Source organism: Nerophis ophidion, linkage group LG02 (assembly GCF_033978795.1).
Source record: "Nerophis ophidion isolate RoL-2023_Sa linkage group LG02, RoL_Noph_v1.0, whole genome shotgun sequence".
In the NCBI taxonomy this organism is placed as follows: domain Eukaryota; kingdom Metazoa; phylum Chordata; class Actinopteri; order Syngnathiformes; family Syngnathidae; genus Nerophis; species Nerophis ophidion.
This window is the reverse complement of record NC_084612.1, coordinates 30,343,488-30,363,789: the sequence shown is the minus strand read 5'-3', so window position 1 is coordinate 30,363,789 and position 20,302 is coordinate 30,343,488. Positions and strand designations below refer to the sequence as shown.

At 38.9% G+C, this 20,302-nt stretch overlaps 1 protein-coding gene across 5 annotated transcripts in view; it reads left to right on the top strand.

Moving 5' to 3' along the window:
* The window catches only part of LOC133539093 (AFG3-like protein 1), a 33,790-nt gene that overhangs the window by 3,974 nt on the left and 9,514 nt on the right, over nt 1-20,302 (top strand). For 3 of the 5 annotated variants that reach the window (XM_061881178.1, XM_061881149.1, XM_061881168.1), the window contains exons 2-16: nt 4,663-4,753; nt 4,861-4,920; nt 4,997-5,112; nt 5,205-5,354; nt 5,443-5,517; nt 6,813-6,937; nt 6,996-7,296; nt 7,398-7,535; nt 7,780-7,933; nt 8,015-8,122; nt 14,684-14,809; nt 14,873-14,983; nt 16,907-17,022; nt 17,087-17,287; nt 17,570-17,764. In XM_061881178.1, coding sequence (XP_061737162.1) covers nt 5,038-5,112; nt 5,205-5,354; nt 5,443-5,517; nt 6,813-6,937; nt 6,996-7,296; nt 7,398-7,535; nt 7,780-7,933; nt 8,015-8,122; nt 14,684-14,809; nt 14,873-14,983; nt 16,907-17,022; nt 17,087-17,287; nt 17,570-17,764 — 1,875 coding nt within the window. In that variant the 5' untranslated portion in view covers nt 4,663-4,753; nt 4,861-4,920; nt 4,997-5,037. Of the gene's footprint in view, nt 1-4,662; nt 4,754-4,860; nt 4,921-4,996; nt 5,113-5,204; nt 5,355-5,442; nt 5,518-6,812; nt 6,938-6,995; nt 7,297-7,397; nt 7,536-7,779; nt 7,934-8,014; nt 8,123-14,683; nt 14,810-14,872; nt 14,984-16,906; nt 17,023-17,086; nt 17,326-17,569; nt 17,765-20,302 lie in introns of those variants that run through there. The other 2 variants (XM_061881158.1, XM_061881185.1) reach the window with 2 other exon arrangements.

Below are 20,302 nucleotides of genomic sequence, written 5' to 3'. Positions count from 1 at the left end.
TATACTCACTGTCCAGGTACTAGGAAAATGTTTTCCGTGCCGTTTGAAGCCCGGTATCATGCTAATTAGCTGCCTGAAAGCGGGTGACTCCACTGTACAAATAGCCTGCATGTCTTCTACCACATACGCTGCAATTGGCTCTAACAATTTTTGTTCTATCTAGCAGTCCCTCCGTTAAAATCCAGCTGCTGTTGCTTAGGTGGTGGTGGAGGTGAAGGTGAAGTGGTATCGGACTCTGTGTCTCTCTTTACAAGCTTCGTCGAAGCATGTTGCTTTTGTAGGTGTTACAGCAGATTTGAATTGCTGTTTTCGGCAGTAGATAGTATCTTTGATCCAAGACACAACTTACATTTAACTAAAATGTTCTTTTCTTTGTGCTGGACAATAGAAAAGTAGTGAGAATATCTCCATGTTAAGAAAATGGACTTCGGCTCCGCCATGTTTTGTTGTTAGTAATCACAGACATGCCGTATGCATAACGGCGTTACAGTAATGCGTTACTTTGTAACGCGTTAGTCCCAACACAGGTTTTAATACGCTTTTCCGCCACTTATGGCAGTAATGATAATTTGCAACAAACAGAAGAAGTCAGGCGCGAATGTCATAGAGATATTCCTTAAACGCAAAAATTATGACTACATTTGCGAAGCTGTATTTTTATTTGCACTTTAATTTAATTGACAGCTTAGTTAAGAAACATTTATTATTAATTTAGGTAATTAGTTTCAGCACAACATAATACATATTGTATGTAAATGTATTGTTTTTTTGGTTAGTACTTATTTTTTTAATCAACCTAACCTAAGCCCAGGGTCTGTTTGTTAAATTAATAATAATCTTTGTGATTAACATGCTTTTTTTTTTAACCTAAATTCACCGAACACCTGACATCTTTCCAGGCCCTGATGCAACTAGTGTATGTCTCGGAAAATCTTGGAACATCTCGGCTGTTGTAATTGTAATTAACCCTAACCTTTGGCACTTGCTTCCAAAATGGCTGTGCCCATGTTGTTTATACCGATTAACGTTAATTATGTGATGTCTTAAACATTTGAAAATGTAAGTTTTTACACATTTATTCGACAAAACAATTAAGTTACAATTGTTCATTACAGGTATGTAATGGTATTATAATTTCTTATCACGGTTGTTGTGACCAAAATTATCTGGGTTATTGTTATCGCAGGAATTTTAAATGTGCTCAGAATTTTCAAAAGCGACTTTTACCAAGTTTTATTTAAAAAAAAACAAAACACAAACAACATATTCAAAATGTATGTATGTACCTTAAGTAGAAAGTTGAATGTGCATATGAAAGCGACACAAGCATTATAAACAAAATAATATGACATAAACAAAATAATACTGTGAATATATATGTGAAAATTTCGCAAGATGGCACCCTATAACATAGAAACGTAACTGCACTTTTTGTCCATGTAGATAGTGTTCATATATGAGATTTAGTCTTGCATATAGGACTGCACAGTTATGGGCAAAATTATAATTAAGTTTATTTTCATCAATATTGAAATCACAATTATTAATCATGATTATTCATTATGTTTGGTTAAACAGTGTTGGGGTGTGAGCGCTGAAAAAAATGCTTTAGATTCTAGATCTATATAGTTAAAGACTAATATTTGTGTTTTTGTTGATTAATAGTATCAGTGTGTCACATTTTTTATAACACGATGCATTTGCCTCTATTTTTACATTTTCATAGAGAAAGGTATTTCTTAAGTTACGTGCATACATTTATATGTACTAAAATGTGTACATGTAAATGCTGTATTGGGACTGATCCATTGAGAGTTTGAGCAGAAATCTGTCATGAAGGAATTATATATTCACTATAAAAACATTAACAAAATGCTGTCACGTGAATGGTTATTTAAGTAATTACTCTGTGGAATGAAAAAAACACAATTAATGTAAAATACATTGTGTTTACTATTTAATAACAATATAAAACACAAAGCAGTTTGGCTAATGAAGATAACATCAAATAAACAAGCTTTGTGCTTCAACAACAACCATGCAACAGCTTGGCCAACAAAAATAAAGAGTGATACCTCTTACATCTAAACACACAATCTTTGTGCCTCACCAACAACTCAGCCAGTGTTCAATTCGATGAGATGACAAAACATTTTAGTATTGATGTTATTGGAACACTAACAAAGTTAGCAGTTAAAATAAAGGATGAGTGAGCATCCCAGTCAACAAATTACAGAATTTATAAATACGTTGTGGCAACGTTCCCGACACATCTGCTGCATGTTAAATCTCAGTCCCAGCAGCTGATGGAAGGACGCTAGCTGTACATCCAAAATTAAACTGCAACATCAAATATTTTTCTTTTCCAACAGCATTAGGCTCTTAATCGCACACAGACTCTACGGAAGCAGAAGCGATTGAAATGAAGTGAAACAAAGGTATCGGCTCCTCTAGCTCGGAGGGAACGTTTTCAAAGAAACGCACGCGCAGATGCTGTGGTGCTTCAGTATTCTTGAAGTAAGCAGTTGCCGGTATTACTAACTGTCTGGAATTTTACCGCAGTTTATAATTATACCGTTTATTGTTACAGCCCAAGTCCATTAACAAGTAAAAAGTCAAGGGCGGTCACGGAATGTTCTTGCCATCGATGCTGGTCAATTTTTTAGGGCATTACGCCAAGTGACAAAAGCAGTCGCGACACTTCCCGCGGCTGCCATTGTTAAATTCGAACCCTGTATATACAATGAACATATAAATGGAAATTAGCCTTTGGCTACAATCTGGCACATTAACATTTTATATTTTTAATTAATGTGCATTGTCCCATGTACTATAACAAATGGCAACTTCCTATCGGGAGTTGTAATATACATGTAGCCGAGTGTCCTGGGTTCGCATAATGTGGGTACTGATAAAATAAAATAATAAAAGGGAGTCATGAGAGCAGGTCCGGTCTCCACCACTTTATTGTTCCCTTCTTTACACCTATCTCCATACCCATCTATCACCTTCTTCAACAACCCGCCTTTATATAGACCTCTTACGTCACAGCCTTACGGCAACACTGGAGGGACACCCTGAACTGTTTGTTACATACGTCCCCCCCTCAATTAGAAACGTCCCCGTTTCATCACAAACAAAATAGGTAACAAACAAGGGGAAATAGAACAGAGAAAAGAAAAAAAATTCAAAATTCACAATAAATCAACAATATATTTTTTTACACCGTATTGCATAGGCTAACACACTGGCCCCTCAAAACATGCAAAAACTCCCAGATGCGAAGGATGTCACTCCAATCGCCCCATTTGTAAGATAGTTCAATTATGTGGAGGAGGTCGCCCCCAGCGAGATGGTCCGATGGTGCGCAGGAGGTTACCCCTGTCACCCCCTGCGAGATAGTCCGATTGTGCGCAGGAGGTCGCTCCAGTGACCCCCTGCAAGATAGTCCGTTTGTGAGATAGTTCGTTTATGACGCTCCATCATGCCATCCGACTTGGGGTTATAGGCAGTGGTGCACGTCCTTTTTTTTTCAAGCAACATACAGAGTCTAATTGAAGGGGAAACACCCTGGGGCCCCCACGGCCCCCCTGGGAACCTCCGGGCCACATCCGTCCATGACCACCCTCCGGGTGGGCCGACAAACCTGGGACCCGCCCACGGGGACGTTAAGGGCACCGACGGGTCCGACACGCTCTGTACTTCTCACGCCACCGTCGGCTGTCTCTCGGCACGAAGGGCCAGCAGCAAGACCGCGGGAACGCCTCCGCAACCAGCCGGGCCACGCCCGCAGCAAACACCTCCACGCTCTCTCCCGGAGCACGCACACTCGCGGACAGGTTGGCCCCGAACCGGTCCATTGTCTTTGTTTAAAAGCTGCCCCCAATCTCCCACGGGACGAGTTGGGAGGATCCGAAAATCCTCACCAGCTCCTGGTTGCAGTCGGCTCCCTCCGTCGGTGAAAGGAGCGGTTACACAAAACAAAAAGTCCACTTTCGACATCCATGCCGTGTGAGTGTCCGTCAAACAGCGCCTCCGGGCTTAAAAAGAGTCGTGGTCACCACACCACGTGTCCGCAAAATGGCCGGGAAGCTTAACAGCTAACTCGAAACTCATGTGTCCCGTGTAAAACGTTCTTCTTCTTTTTTTTATCACAGCAGTTAAAATAATCCCACCGCTGCCACCAATGTAGCCGAGTGTCCTGGGTTCGCATAATGTGGGTACTGATAAAATAAAATAATAAAAGGGAGTCATGAGAGCAGGTCCGGTCTCCACCACTTTATTGTTCCCTTCTTTACACCTATCTCCATACCCATCTATCACCTTCTTCAACAACCCGCCTTTATATAGACCTCTTACGTCACAGCCTTACGGCAACACTGGAGGGACACCCTGAACTGTTTGTTACATACATCTTTTAACACGCTTATTGGTGTGTTTAGTGGGACAGGCGATAGTTAAGTCGGCGAGTGACTCGTTTTAATTTCCAGTATTTTTCTTAAATAAACGTTTGCAATGATTTTTTTAGGAAACTTTACCTGGATAAATCAAGGCTTTTTTTATGTGAGATTGTATATTTTTTAAAAGCTATAACACCATGTATGTTTCTCTTCAACTGGTCATTCCTTTCCATTGTTAACATGTACAACATATTTATTGCAGAAGACATCACTGATCCAGAGGCAATGTTCAGGACTGCACCAAAACAGATGTCATTTTATTCGTTTACTCAACTCAGCCAAACCACCCAGAGGTAATGCATATAAAATGTCTAATGGGGCCAGAACAGTACCCAGAATGATCCAAATGCCTTGGGGTCAATTACAAGCTTTCCACTTTTTTCCTTTGCAATTGATTTAGGGTTTGAAAAGTTCTTCCCAAAAAGTACAGGGACCACGGGTGCCGACAAATCCGCTGACAGTAAGGAAGCCACATTGAAGCAGTTTGTGCCCTTAGTCTTTCCTGTATGTCGGACAGCTTTTTTGTTTCTAAATAGATGCAAAAAATAAGGAACCTTTTGGTAAACAACAAGGGGAGATGGACAGCAAGGGCAATGAAGGTCAAAGAGGAGGAAAAAAGGAGGAAGAACCAGATTGGTGGGCACGTTTTCAGGTGCTTACTCATTTGAACCTAAACTCAATTCAATTATTGTAACAGTCAACTTATACTGTACTCAAACACTTTCTCATGTTATTTTCTACTAGAATGATTTTCCATTGGATGAAAAAACGCTAAGGAACCTTGCAATTGGCGCAGCTGGCATGGCTTCTGCATTTCTCTACTTTTACTTTCGGGAGACTGGCATCCAGATCTCCTGGAAAGACTTTGTGCACCAGTACTTGAGCAGAGGTTTGGTAAGAGATGAGCATTGTTGGACTTTTCCTCCTCTTTTACAGTATCCCAATACCAATATCAATATAATTTTTTGTGCTGTCTACACAGGTTGATCACCTGGAAGTTGTCAATAAACAATATGTCAAAGTCATTCCAGCGCATGGTGTGAACAAATCTGATGTGGTCAGTAGTACTTAAACCATTTGTCTCAAATTCACCTAAATACTTGTCATTGTGATAATGCCAAACCCTTTACTTTCAGGGTACAGCGAGCACAATTATGAGAAAAAGCATTACAAACATAAAGGCTTGCATTGGTGTTTCAAATATTTGAATTATGCTTTAAAAGTTCATTATTTTTCAATATACTATTACATTACATGTTCAGCTTCTTAAGTTCCTCTACTTTTCCCTTTCATTACAAAACCTGATGATGCTTAAATTTGACTGTGGGAAAGATCTATAAAAGCTTGTATCCAGAATATAACGTAAAGCACTGTAAATATAACTATACTGGTATGATTTGGAATATATTTATACTCTGTATTTTTAGAGTTAAAAATTAACACGTTAACTTAAAAATGATTGCATTTACCATGCTTGAACGCAGATTAATCACACAATTTATTGTGAGCGCACCTGCTCCTTTACCTTAACCGCAAATGGTTACCTTAAAGGTGTACATTGTAATACTGTCATTGATCAGATCAATCCATAAAGATGAGTGAGGAGAATCCAACTGGTGTGACCACTGTTAAGTTTTACTTCAAAATACACACAGACTGGATTTTAGATAAAACAGTTAGCATGTTTTGAACAAGTAAAACATTGATAAGTTTCCCATGTGTAATAATGATAATAAAATATCATTTGCGTCCAAATATTGGGGTCAATTTTAAGTTGAAGGGGCTGTTTACAACTTGTTCAGTTACATTTTTCAAAGCAAAAAATATATTAAAATGACCTTTTGCTAGCTTATGTTACCATTAGTGGTTAAACAGAACACATTTTTGTTAAAACTATCTGTTTTTCACAATTACTAAGTCTGTGTAATAAAATGTTTTAGCGGCCCGAATAAAATGATTGATGTTTATGGCGGTCACTCACCCTGTCTCGTCAACATGTACCGCACTCGTACAAAAGCAGTCCAAAAGAAGCAAGGAACAATTTGCTATTATATATTCAGTGATAGCTAACACTAAGTGTCCAAAACCGTATCATTAGCTAACAACACTAAAGCTTATGTGCATGCATGTGGTAAGTAGGGATGTAGTTATGTCGTTACGTCCTAGAAGCCGGAAGACGGCGATATAGTGCCCTACAGACATCTGTATAAATGTTGCAAACAGCCCATATGATGCACATTAGTAATAATTAATCCAAATTCAAAAGGGTGCTTGAGCTGATAAAAATATTAAATATTTTAACTGCATGTTATCTTTATATATTTAATTCATTTTAAATGTATTATGTTTCAGAGCTATTTATGGTTCAACATTGGTAGCGTGGACTCATTTGAGAATAACCTGGAAGCAGCACAGCAGGAACTAGGTTTGGACTCCAGTTTCAGAGTACCTGTCTTCTACACCAGTGAGAGTGATGGGTGAGAATTTTTATCTCAGGATTTTCAGTTCACATAGTTATTAACACAGTAAAAACAGCCTATTCTCTGCCCACACCACCTCCCCAAGGACGCTGTTTTATAGCGTCTTCCCAACCTTACTACTAGTTGGCTATTTCATTGCGACTCGGCTGGGCCCGATGGTGGGGCCCCGTGGCGGAAGAGGCCGAGCAAACCCCTTCAAAATGAGTCAGTCCAAAGCCAAGATAATCAAAAACGACAATGGTGTGGGATTTAAGGATGTCGCAGGTTGTGAGGAAGCCAAACTAGAGATTTTGGAGTTTGTCAACTTCCTAAAAAACCCTCGACAGTACCAGGAGCTCGGAGCCAAGATCCCCAAGGTGGGCCTGTTATTGGAGTATTGACTTTAGAGGGGCACTGGTGACAAAGCCTTTCTAGGATAATGTGATAATGTCTCATTAATGCCTAATTTTTGGTGCAGGGTGCAATATTGTCGGGTCCACCCGGAACAGGAAAGACCTTGCTAGCTAAGGCCACTGCAGGAGAATCTAAAGTTCCTTTTATCACTGTCAGCGGCTCAGAGTTCCAGGAAATGTTCGTTGGCGTGGGCGCTGCAAGGGTTTGTCACATTTTTATTTTTGTCGTCTTTACGGTACTTAATGTGTTTCAGGTTTATATGCTGAACTGCAAAGATGGTGGCCTCTGCTCTGATTAATAAATTGGAGGATGTGATATATGAAAATAGAAATAAATACTCTCTCATAGTCATCATAGCGTTAAGAAAGTGTTGATGCTTAATTTTCTGATATGCACCACGTCGCTGGCAGGAAAGCAAAGAAATAACTATGTCCGTTCTCTTTTAGATGCGAGATATGTTTGCCATGGCACGTAAAAATGCCCCCTGCATTCTCTTTATTGATGAGATTGATGCGGTGGGCAGAAAGAGGGGAAAAGGAAACTTGGCAGGACACAGTGAACAAGAAAACACTCTAAACCAGTTACTAGTCGAAATGGACGGTAAACAGAATTGTGACTATTCTTGCCCATGCAACCTTGGTGTCACATTTCATAAAGTCTTTATGTGCTGTTTCCATGCAGGCTTCAACAGTAGCACCAATGTAGTTGTTTTGGCTGGTACCAATCGTGTCGATGTCCTGGATCCCGCCCTGATGAGGCCGGGACGCTTTGATCGACACATATACATTGGTACATTGCATAATTTGCTCATGCTCCCTGTAGGATGTCTGGTGAGAATGATAATGATATTACATGTTTGAAAATGTCTCACACTATAACACCCATCTAGAATATTCTTTCTATTTTTTTTATCCAGCTAACATAAGACAGCGTCAAGGCTATTAGATTTGCCTGTTTTTCTTCTCATGTCTGTTCACTGTTCTTGGCGTGTAATGTGCACACTTTCTGTACTATTTCCTTTTATCTTGGCATTTAGCATGTTCATGATTTTTTTCCTGTGCTTTCCAAAATGCAATGAATGCTAAACATAGAACATTATGGCCAATACTCTTCAGGTCAAACAAAAAGAAGCTGGAAAATCTGTAAAGGGAATGCGTCAGGGTGATCTTGTTTTGGTGCTTATGTTCCTATGTTCGCTGTCCTCGCACAAGTGACAAAACGTCTATTCCTCTAATAATAGGGCTTGCTATTTTTCTTTTCAAATTGTGAATGCGATTCGATTTTTGACTGTTTTATTTAGAAGGACAAGCGGGAGAAAATGGAGGGATGGATACATACATACAATGCAAAAAACTTTAAATAACAAGTGATTTATTTCAATCAAACAAGCTTTATTGCAGACTCCAATGTCCAAATATACATACAATCACATACAGTACATAAAACAATAAAAAAGACAGTATAAAAGGCATTATCACATATTAAAACAGTGCATGTGCATATTCAGTAAAAGGAATATACTAAATCATTAAAAGCAGCAATAATATATATATATATATATATATATATATATATATATATATACATACATATATATATACATATATATATGTTTGTGTGTATATGTATATATATATATATATATATATATATATATATATATATACATGTGTGTGGGGAAAAATCACAAGACTACTTCTTCTCTACAGAACTGTTTCATGAGGGGTTCCCTCAATTGTCAGGAGATTTTTTTTTTGTGATTTTTCCCACACACACATTTTGCGCTCTACCACGGTATCGAGCACTATTCTCTGCATAACCTAATTAATACATATATGTATATGTAACTCGTCTTGTTGCCATCACCATCACGTCTCCATCTCATCGCTGCCACCACAGCCTGGGGGGGCAATAGACTACAGACTGTGGTGAAGTAGGCCAGCTCCGTCGCATGAAGACGCCTACAATTTTTGGTTGTGTATTCCGCTCCATTTGGTGAATGGTGACATATATCAATATTTTTTCCGTAAACACAAAACAGTCCTACTTACCTGAGATAGTAAGTGTACAGGCAGGGATTTGTTTCTCACCTGTCATCTGGGATAGTGGGTGCGGCTAAGTGTATGTGTGGGGGGGGGTTAAGTTTGCTGAATGAATAACACCTGGACTTGCCTGCAAATCCGGTTGTCTTGTATAGAGAGAGAGTGAGGTAGGGTGCCGTTACCTCTGTTGATCACAACAGGCTATCTTTTTCCATCATATTCTGGTCCATATAGTCCTGCAAATCCATATGCATGTAATGTTTTGTTTTTCACTCAAAGGGAAACTAAATTACCCTTAAAACTGCAGTAATGATTTAATGTTGCATCCTTGGACCCAGCGTGTCAGACAGAGCTCTGCTTTCTACTGTCAATGACTAATTTGTTTCTGATAGTCACACAACACTAAGTATGTCATTATTATGACTTAGTAAGTCAATATTTTGACTTAGTAATTTATCAAGTCAAAATAACGTCAAAATAATGACTTACTATGTCAAAGTAATGACAAAATAATGACTTACTAAGTCAAATTAATAAGCTTTTGCAATAAGTGTTTGAAAAAAAGAGTTAAAAGTGGGGCCACATGCTGACATATGCTCAACTCATCTTGCTTAATTTATGACAGCATTTGGAAAGCCTATAGTTGATTTTTTTTATGTAAATGTTTTATTGTTATCAACATGTGATAGCAGGGACCCTGCCATTCAAAACTAGGCTGCTACATTACTAATGATTAATGTAACTATAACTGAAAAAGTAGTACAATAGTTAATCCCTAAACACCATGGAGTTCATGTAGGCTTTATGATGCAGTTACATTATTATATAATGTAACTGCATCAGAGACAGAGACAGCTTCAGGAAACTCTTCATTTAACATGATGTCCTTTTTGCTGCTTCAACACAGAAAAAAAGTAAAGTGAAATAACTTAGTTGTTAACTGTAGGTCAATAATGATCGTCTTTCTTTCAGACAGACAGGGCTTTTGCTGTCCGTAACACGCACAAACGCATGCACACACCGCAAAATGAGCTAACTTTACGTGTTTATTATAATTTGGGGTGAGTCCGCTGCATTATGCTCACCAGCTAAACACCTTTCTGCTAACCCGCAACGTCTCTCTTCTCTGCCTGCCTCTGCCGTGAGCATTGACTCCATGCATTCTGAATACTCACTGCTGATTGGCTGTTACCACTCTGAATACGCACTGCTGATTGGCTGTTACATGCGCTCTGAATACGAACTGCTGATTGGCTATTACCCCTCTGCATGTAACCAATCAGATGGTTGTGTGGGTGGGACGATGCTGGGTGCTGCAAAGACTTACTGACAGAAGCCAGTGACTTTGCTGTCAAGCAGTTTCCACACCATAGAATCAGCTCGCACTGCTTGGTCATGCTTACCAACAAAGCGCAATAGTTCATCTGAGCTCCCACAATTGAAAACCCAAGACCAGTGTAGTTGGCACGTTGTGTATTTCGTAAATAAAAACAAAATACAATGATTTGCAAATTATTTTCAACTTATATTCAATTCAGTAGACTGCAAATATAAGATATTTAATTTTCAAACTAAGAAACTTCATTTTTTTTGCAAATAATCATTAACTTAGAATTTAATAGCAACACATTGCAAAAAAGTTTCCACATGTGCATTTTTACCACTGTGTTACATGGCCTTTCCTTTTGACAACACTCAGTAAACGTTTGGGAACTGAGGTGACCAATTTTTGAAGTTTTGAAATGTCAATCAATCAATCAATGTTTATTTATATAGCCCCAAATCACAAATGTCTCAAAGGACTGCACAAATCATTACGACTACAACATCCTCGGAAGAACGTGGACTCGTCAGACCACAGAACACTTTTCCATTTTTCATCAGTCTATCTTAGATGAGCTCAGGCCCAGCGAAGTGTTCTGGGTGTTGTTGATAAATGGCTTTGGCTTTGCATAGTAGAGTTTTAGCTTGCACTTACAGATGTAGCGACAAACTGTAGTTACTGACAGTGGTTTTCTGAAGTGTTCCTGAGCCTATGTGGTGATGTCCTTTAAACACTGATGTTGCTTTTTGATGCAGTACCGCCTGAGAGATCGAAAGTACGTAATATCGCTTATGTGCAGTTATTTCTCCAGATTCTCTAAACCTTTTGATGATTTTACGGACCGTAGATGTGAAATCCCTAAATTCCTTGCCATAGCTCATTGAGAAACGTTGTTCTTATACTGTTGGACAATTTGCTCACGCATTTGTTCACAAAGTGATGACTCTCGTCCCATCCTTGTTTGTGAATGACTAAACGTTTCATGGAGGCTGCTTTAATACCCAATCATGGCACCCACCTGTTCCCAAATAGCCTGTTTACCTGTTGCAAGCATCAAATTCCAAATGAGCTGTTATTTGCAAAAAATAACAACAATTTTCCAGTTTCAACGTTAAGTATCTTGTTTTTGCAGTCCATTCAATTTTGAATATAGGTTGATAAAAATTTGCAAATCATTGTATTTAGTTTTTATTTACGATTGACACAATGTGCCAACTTCACTGGTTTTGGAGTTTGTCCAACAACACATCCTCTGAGGAGAATTTAGACCAAATTGGCCTCACTTGCGCTATTGTCCACCCTCATCTCAGGGAGACTGACAGTGTCAAGCATGATCTCAACAGGGAAATAATCAGTTGTGGTAGCCTCTTACAGTACTTTCATAGACCCAAGTGTTGCATGAGCATCTGCAGTACAAATCAGATGATCAAGCCAACTAGTTGTTATGTGGGCTTCCTGTAATAAATTAAGATATCGGCAGGTAGAAACACATGGATAGATTGTACCAGATTATTGTCTTCACACATCTTGATCATGTGCTTGGCAAAGAGGAAGCATTTGCAGAAATATCAGCATTCATGTCTCCCATAACATAAATGGTCCTGCAACAATTATCATCAATAAAATAGTTAATAAATGCCAGCCTTTTCACATATTCTCCAGCACACTCCCCAACCTCAAAAAGGGACAAGCGGTAGAAAATGGATGGATGGATCATCATTTTGTCTAGACTCATATGGTGTGTAGATGTTCAGAATAATAAACTCTGTTATTCATCCTGACCTGAACACCAATACACCAGTCAGTTTCAAGTCCATCCATCCATCCATTTTCTACCGCTTATTCCCTTTGGGGTCGCGGGGGGCGCTGGTGCCTTTCTTAGCTACAATCGGGCTGAAGGCGGTGTACACCCTAGACAAGTCGCCAGCTCATCGCAAAGCCAACAATGTGACAAATGCAGTAACATTCACACACGAGGGCCAATCTAGTGTTGCCAATCAACCTATCCCCAAGTGGGAGGAAGCCGGAGTACCTGGAGGGAACCCACGTTGTCACGGGGTCAACATGCAAACTCCACACAGAAAGATCCCGAGCCCGGGATTCAACCCAGGATTACTCAGGACCTTCGTATTGTGAGGCAGACACACTAACCCCTCTTCCACCTTGCTGCCCCAGTTTCAAGTCTTACTAGATTAATCACTGAGTCAAACCTTTTATCCCACAAAATAGCCACGCCCCCTGGAATTCTCCCTCTGATGATGCCCTTAGAAAAATCTGTAGTTGATTCTCCTGCACCGTGAAAGTCATCATGAACTGAGTTCAACCACCCTAATTCCGGTTTGAAGAGGAATGTCCCAATTTTGAAGAAGTTTATCCACCTCAATACATCAAGCTCTGTCCCCCTAAGGCGCAACCTGCGGCAGTTATATGAGACAACACGCATTAGAGTTAATGAGGATGATGCAGCCACAGCTTCGTTTCTCACCACAGGAATATTGCTAGCAGAGGCTCTGTGCCAACAGGTTTCAAAATACCTCCTAGCATACACTCCAGCTGCCCAGATTTGGGGACTATACATGTAAGCCACTTCTTTACAATCTGCAGTGACATGAAATGACCCGAATCTGCTGCCATGCAATTTAATCTTCCTATATGTCGCAGACTTATAAGTGCTCAAAGTTTCAGCATGCACATCCAGAGAGAATTTAGTGGTGAATATACTGCCCTGCGATGAAGTGGCGACTTGTCCAGGGTGTACGCCGCCTTCCGCCCAAATCCAGCTGACATAGGCTCCAGCGACCCCAAAAGGGACAAGCGGTAGAAAATGGATGGATGGATGAAATATACTCAGTCACTTAGTCGTGATCACTACAATGTGCCTCTCTGTGCCGGTGCCAATAATTCCGGTAGGTCTATTCCTCTGCTCGCGTTTCCCGGATAAGTCAATCAACATATGATTGTCTCAAAGTACCACACATTAGAGCAATGTGCAATAATTTACTTAAAAAATATTTGACTTTATGCAATTAGACTCAGAGCTTTTGTCTACATTATTCTATTTAACTGAATTAATAATTGATAACAACTATACACTATTTATAGTGTAATCTAATCATCATATATGTCATTAATGCAAGTAACCATTTAAAAGGATTTACACTTTTATTTCTCATTACTCCAGAAAGGTTTTTCACTGTACTTTCATTAGAACGTAAATAATTTATCTTAAATAAAAAAACAAACACAAAATAAGATTGACTCTCATTTCTGTAAGCAAAATGTAACTAAAATAAATATTAAAGTAAATTTTTTCCTAGTTGGAAAACTTGTTCTGCCCGTGTGCAGCTGAGATAGGCTCCAGCACCTCCTGCAACCCCAAAAGGGACAAGCGGTAGAGAATGGATGGATGTAAAAGAGGAGAGGTGTTGTCTTTCTTTGTTGCCATCGTTCGTTAATGGGCTCATATCGCCCATCCGATAAAAAGCTGATATTTTACCACAACAGGACATTTGGCTTTGGGTTGCTGAGTTTTCTTTGGTTCCTGTGTGCATAAAGCTGGCGCCCCGCGCTCGATTCCGCTGAGACAAAGATTGTGAATGACTGAAAAGAGAGCTCACTCTGTTCAGTTGAGTGTTTCGGTACTGAGAGTAATGCAAAGAGGGAGACGTCTGTCTTCCTGTTTGAAGCGAAAGGTGAACAAACGGGAGGCTCAGCACTTCTTATTGGTGAAAATGACTGTCTCTCAAATGCCATTAAAGGTGGAAAATAAAAAACAAAACCTCAGCCTCTTGCGGTTCTGTTATCTCACTAATTAAAACCTTGATGTCGAGTTGATGTTTACTAATCATACAGCTCTGCTTGAGAATCTAATGACCTGGAGGAATGAGAATTTTCACAGACATAATCTCTTATCAAATAATATTTTATCACTCGAGTTATCTTTATCTGTTAATATTGTCTTTCATTGCTGCCCTTTCTCTCTAGGTCCTCCAGATATAAGAGGCAGAGCTTCCATCTTTAAGGTGCATTTGAGACCTCTTAAGTTGGAACCTAGTATAAAAGTTGAAACATTAGCCAAAAAGTTGGCTGCATTAACTCCAGGTTTTACTGGTAAGTAACTCTTTTTTTTTCTTTTTGTTAGTCATATCCGTGTGATGATTATCTTTCTCCCAGGGGCAGACATTGCAAATGTCTGTAATGAGGCCGCACTAATAGCGGCACGCCATCTACACCAGCATATCAACTCCAAGCACTTTAAACAGGCCATTGACCGGGTCATTGGAGGTGAGTTATCAACAGTATTAATGTATTTACTGTATTGAATAACACTGGTGTATCTGACTCACTTGTTTTGGCTTCACCTATTGGTGTACAGGCTTTTTCCTTCGGGTGGAAAAATCATAGTTTTATGTTCCAGTCAATATGATGTAATACTTAATGATGAATTAACGTTGGTGTCAGACTCCAAGAAGTATGATGGAGAAAACCAACTAACAAACACAAATATGGCACTTAATGGGTTTGTAATGTTATGTTATCTTTTAATGGATTTTCTCTATTTGCCATTTGAGCCTCTGCTAGATTCAAAACTTAAACTGTGCCCAAACCCGTACTTAAAAAATCGAAAACATGCACATTTTTGTAAAACAAAAACAGTGCCTTTTTTAATTGTATGGAATTTTTTGACATTCATGTTAAACAGACTAAATACTTAAATTCTTCACTGATATAGGTTAAATGATAAGTAAGTAGTTCATTTAAAAATTTTTAAAAAAATCCACAACCAATTGTTATGATTATTGTAACAATAAAGAACACAGAGACCATGCAAAAAAACTACTTACTTGAGTTGTAATGTTTGATGCTTAAAATACTGCAACCTTGCTCGCTGTAACCGTCATTAGTGCATTATGAAGAAGTCCGGTGTTGTTGTTGTTGTTGTTGTGACTACTGACTTTAATTTTGCCTATTATTCACAAAACGTATGTAAGACAAGAACATATGTTTTTTATTTTTTCATGCATCCTAAATACTAGATAAATGCAATTAAAAGTCTGCTTATAATGGTGCTTATAGGAGATGCTCTAGCCTGCCTATAAAGTCCTAAAAATAACATCCAAACACCACCATTAAAGTTTTATATACATGCTTTAAATATATAGTTCATGTAGTAAAATAATAATAACATTTGATATTTACGTATTTTGGATTATTTTAGCAATACGTTGTGCAACATTTGCTTTTTTTTCAACTACATCACTAATTAAAACTCACTGCAAACTTCATGAGAATGAACAAACATTTAGAAACATCACTTGCCGCACAATGTCTGCGGTCATTAGGATTTCGACTGATACTTTTTTGTGTTATTTTCCCGTTTAGATGAAGCATGACTCATAATCCTTAGGAAGAAAAGTGGGTTGAATCAAGCGTCTTTTCTTGTCGTTCTTTCCATTTTCGGGTATAAATTGGCTGTCAAAGTGTACCAAGTTGTTGGATTACATCTTCATCCATCTCCTATCAAGGTGAGAGGCATGATGTATGATCTACATTAAACTTCCACGAGCAAGGAGGCAAGAAAGCAGCTGACCAGTCAATATTGTCAACATTGGCACACAAGTTTGTGATTTCAGCGTGGCTATAAATAGTTTGTGTGAGTTTGCGTATATAAAAACAATATTACAAATACGTGGTAAATATTCAAGTCATGAAATGTAAATGGAGTATTGTTGGCGGTTTTTTGATGGTTATTTATTAGGTTTTATGGGCGGAATAGAGGACCTCCCATTGGCTCTGTTGTAAGCAGACTTTTATTCACGAGTTAGAATGCATTAAAAAAAATACATCCGTCGTCAAGTCTTAAAAAAGAGCCTCAGGCTTTGTGTGCTGCTGTCGGGATGCTAAATTACATACAACACGTTATTTGTACAATATCACTGTCTAGCACTTGTTCGCAGGTTACTGAGTTTGCATTCAATTTGCACCGAAATAAGGCACCGATAGCTACTTTTTTTTCGGAGTTGCTACTGTGTAAGTCCACAGCAGTGGTATTATGGAACCGTTTTTTGATGCCGATCTCTAGTCATCAAATGTCGACCTCCATGAACCATGACGTGGAATGCACATAGACTGATGTCAGTTAAGGTTAAACCCTGACATTGGTCTGGTCTAGTGTCATTCTAACAAAGGACATATCTTGGCTCTTAGGTCTAGAGAAAAAATCTCAGGTATTGCAGCTTCCAGAACGGACCATTGTGGCCTATCACGAGGCTGGACATGCTGTGTCTGGCTGGTTTCTAGAACATGCAGACCCGCTTTTGAAGGTGGACAAATCTTTTTCTTTGCATTGTCAGCATCTTTCAATGTTAAGCATTGTCCGTTTTGCAGGTGTCTATAGTTCCCAGAGGAAAGGGTCTGGGTTATGCTCTGTATCTACCTAAGGAGCAGCACCTCTTCACACAAGAGCAGCTCTTTGACAGAATGTGCATGATGCTTGGGGGCCGTGTGGCTGAACAGGTTTTTTTTTGTCGGGTCACCACGGGAGCGCACGACGACCTACGTAAGGTCACACAGTCTGCGTATGCACAGGTGATCACCATAAACTGTGTGAAATCCTGATATTAATGGTTTGTGGATATGTTTTATACTACAATACACAGTTTTAGCTTTTTTTGTCAAATAAAAACAATACACCAATATTGTACTAAATATTTGAGTTTATGTTTATTTTTTTTTTAAATCCTTCAAAAATCCTAAACACTACTGTATCTTGCTAGTAACTACGCCTCAGTAAATCTGCACATGACAGGGAGTAGAAGTGTTTGCCATGTCTTATATTGCCATCACGTCAAATGTGTTCCTATATTTCAGGTTGTGCAGTTTGGAATGAGCGAGGCAGTGGGTCAGATGTCTTTTGAGCTCCCCCAGCTGGGGAACATGGTGACAGAAAAGCCCTTCAGTGAGCCTACAGCTCAACTCATAGACCAAGAAGTTCGCCAGCTCATTGACTCTGCCTTCCAGAGAACACTTCAGCTCCTCACTGAGAAAAAAGCAATGGTGGACAAGGTGAGACCTCCCTGGAGGCGATTGTATATGATGCAATGCAGAAACCATTTTAATAAATTTAATAAATTATGAAGACTAAAACAAACAAATGTTCATCTGATGCCGAACTTGCTAATTTCCTCTTTGATAGGTAAGTCAGGCATTTACGTTTTCTTATTACTTGTAATAAATGGAAATTGACCTCTGGTATGTAAACTATATTGTCCAATACAGTCTGACTGTGTCTAACAAAGCTAGTATGTCCGTGCAACGAATGCTTAGGAGCAAAGCACCATCACACTAGTGTAATGCTTAGCATGGTAGCACGGTCAATGACACATCAACATATAGGCTAACAGGGGAAATATATGCTTGTTAGCCTGTATGTCGACGTGTCATCCAACTGACAGGGCAAAATCTATTTTTGACAAATAAAACCTATGTGTATATGGGTAGTGTCAGTGCCTAATTTTTTCTCAATATGCCGATGCACTGAGGAAATGCGTGCCAACATTTACACGGCCAATTGCGGTTTTTGGTACTGTATGTGCATCAAACACATATGGAGTGGTTTTTGCTTGGCACAATATAATGCATTACTTATAATGATTTTCTACTCTGTATTGACATGGTAGTAGGCTATATGATTTTTGCATAATGTGGATTGGCTCATAGAATTGCACTCTGCACCAAAAGATAGTGATGTGCATACATGGAAGAGACTGCAGTGCGTCAGGTTGGATGCAACGTGGAGTTATGCTGAACGAAATGTGGCGGTAATTTTAGTGTTGGCCTTGACTTGCCATCAATGTAGGGCTATGCGAAGTATAATATATTATTACATATTATTATTTATAATAATTTCGAGGGTGGTCCGTGCGGTCAAACTAAACATTTTAGCAGGATAATGTCAACAAGCTGTCCTGACTCCCGACGAAAATGTAATTGCGTAACTTTACAAATACATTTGGCTAATCGACATTAATAAAACGTGACATAATGACTTAATCAATCATCTTGCAAGAAGCATAAACAAGAGAGACCTACAGCATAGGACTCGTCAATTGGCATTTGAAGTTCCTTGGAGTAGGATTCGGATTTGGCTGCGTATCTGGCAACCTCAGTCATAGAGAGTGGGAGGGGACTACAGCAGTTTGACTATGATTGCAGTACCATTTCTGGCCACATTTTTACAAATGGCGCCTTTAATAAATAAATGAAAACGATTAAATCCAAGGATTAAATGAAAGCTACTTTTCTGAGACAATTATTTACATCCGGCTTTGCCTCACCGTTACACACAACAGTTGTCAAAGGCTCCAAAACCTGTCACCCACTTCTGCCCTTCACAATCAAAGCCCTGTGCGATATATTAGGGATGTGCCGATCAATCGACCACCGATCAGTATTGGACAATTTTCATGAAAAAGTATGCGATCGCCTTTGCCGGTTGATTGCCTTTGCCGATAGTTTTAATGCCAACTACAATGGTCAATCCCCTATGGCTGACACTGTATTTATTTTTGGTTCCCTGGTTGGCAAGCTAGCAGGTAATGCACAGTATGGGTTAATAACTATCACTTATATTATGGCAAATAAATTGCATTTCTTAATATATTATGTACATTAATACTGGAGGACGAGGCTAAAAATGTTGTACATCAAGAGCAATCAAGTAGCAGGCATGCTAATATCCTAGTCAGGCGCTTAACAAGTTTTAAAAAAACAAGAAGACAATGTATAGAGTAAGTTGCTAATAACATTAAACTAACAAGTAGTTTAAAAGGAGTCCAGAGAATAAATTTAACCACTTTTGGTGTGTCATCTTTATTGCACCCTGGAATGCACAATACGTAAAAAACGGCGGCGTCACCCATAGATGGGTGGCGTCGATACCGAGGGTGGTATGATCGATTCGCGAATGACAAATTCAATATTATCTTTTTCTTTCATTTTGCTTAAAAATTCAAGGAACAATTCCCTTGACACAGGAAGATTTTGAGGGCAAAAACCAGATGATTCAAAAGATTAGTGGTCAGAAGTAATTTTTTGTGTTGAGTTATTGTGTACTATTACATTTGTTTTGATCAAACAATTGTGTGTAACAAAATAAAATAAGGAATTAGTTTGAATATTGTGTTGTTATTGTTAAACTGTAAATAGCACTCACCATAAATAAATGGAAACATTTACAGTTAACATATGTGATCAGTGTTTGGTATCGCCCAATGTTACTCTTGGTTGATCGGAATTGGCAGCATAAATTCGTAATCTGAACATCCCAAATATTAGTATTGTCATGATTTGGAGGGTTAAAATCTGTTACCGTCCTCTTAATATTGCACATTTTGCAGATCGCTGTCCGTGGGTATATCGCTGATATGTTAAAAGTACGTCCACATTGTAGACATGCCGCCTCTGCTCCAGACAATCCAATGCCCATTGCTTACGTCACCACAACATCTGGTTTCAGCAGTGACGTTTCAGAGTCAAATTATTCTATATATGTGTCTATGTATGTATGTATATATATATATGAATACATAGATATGTATACAT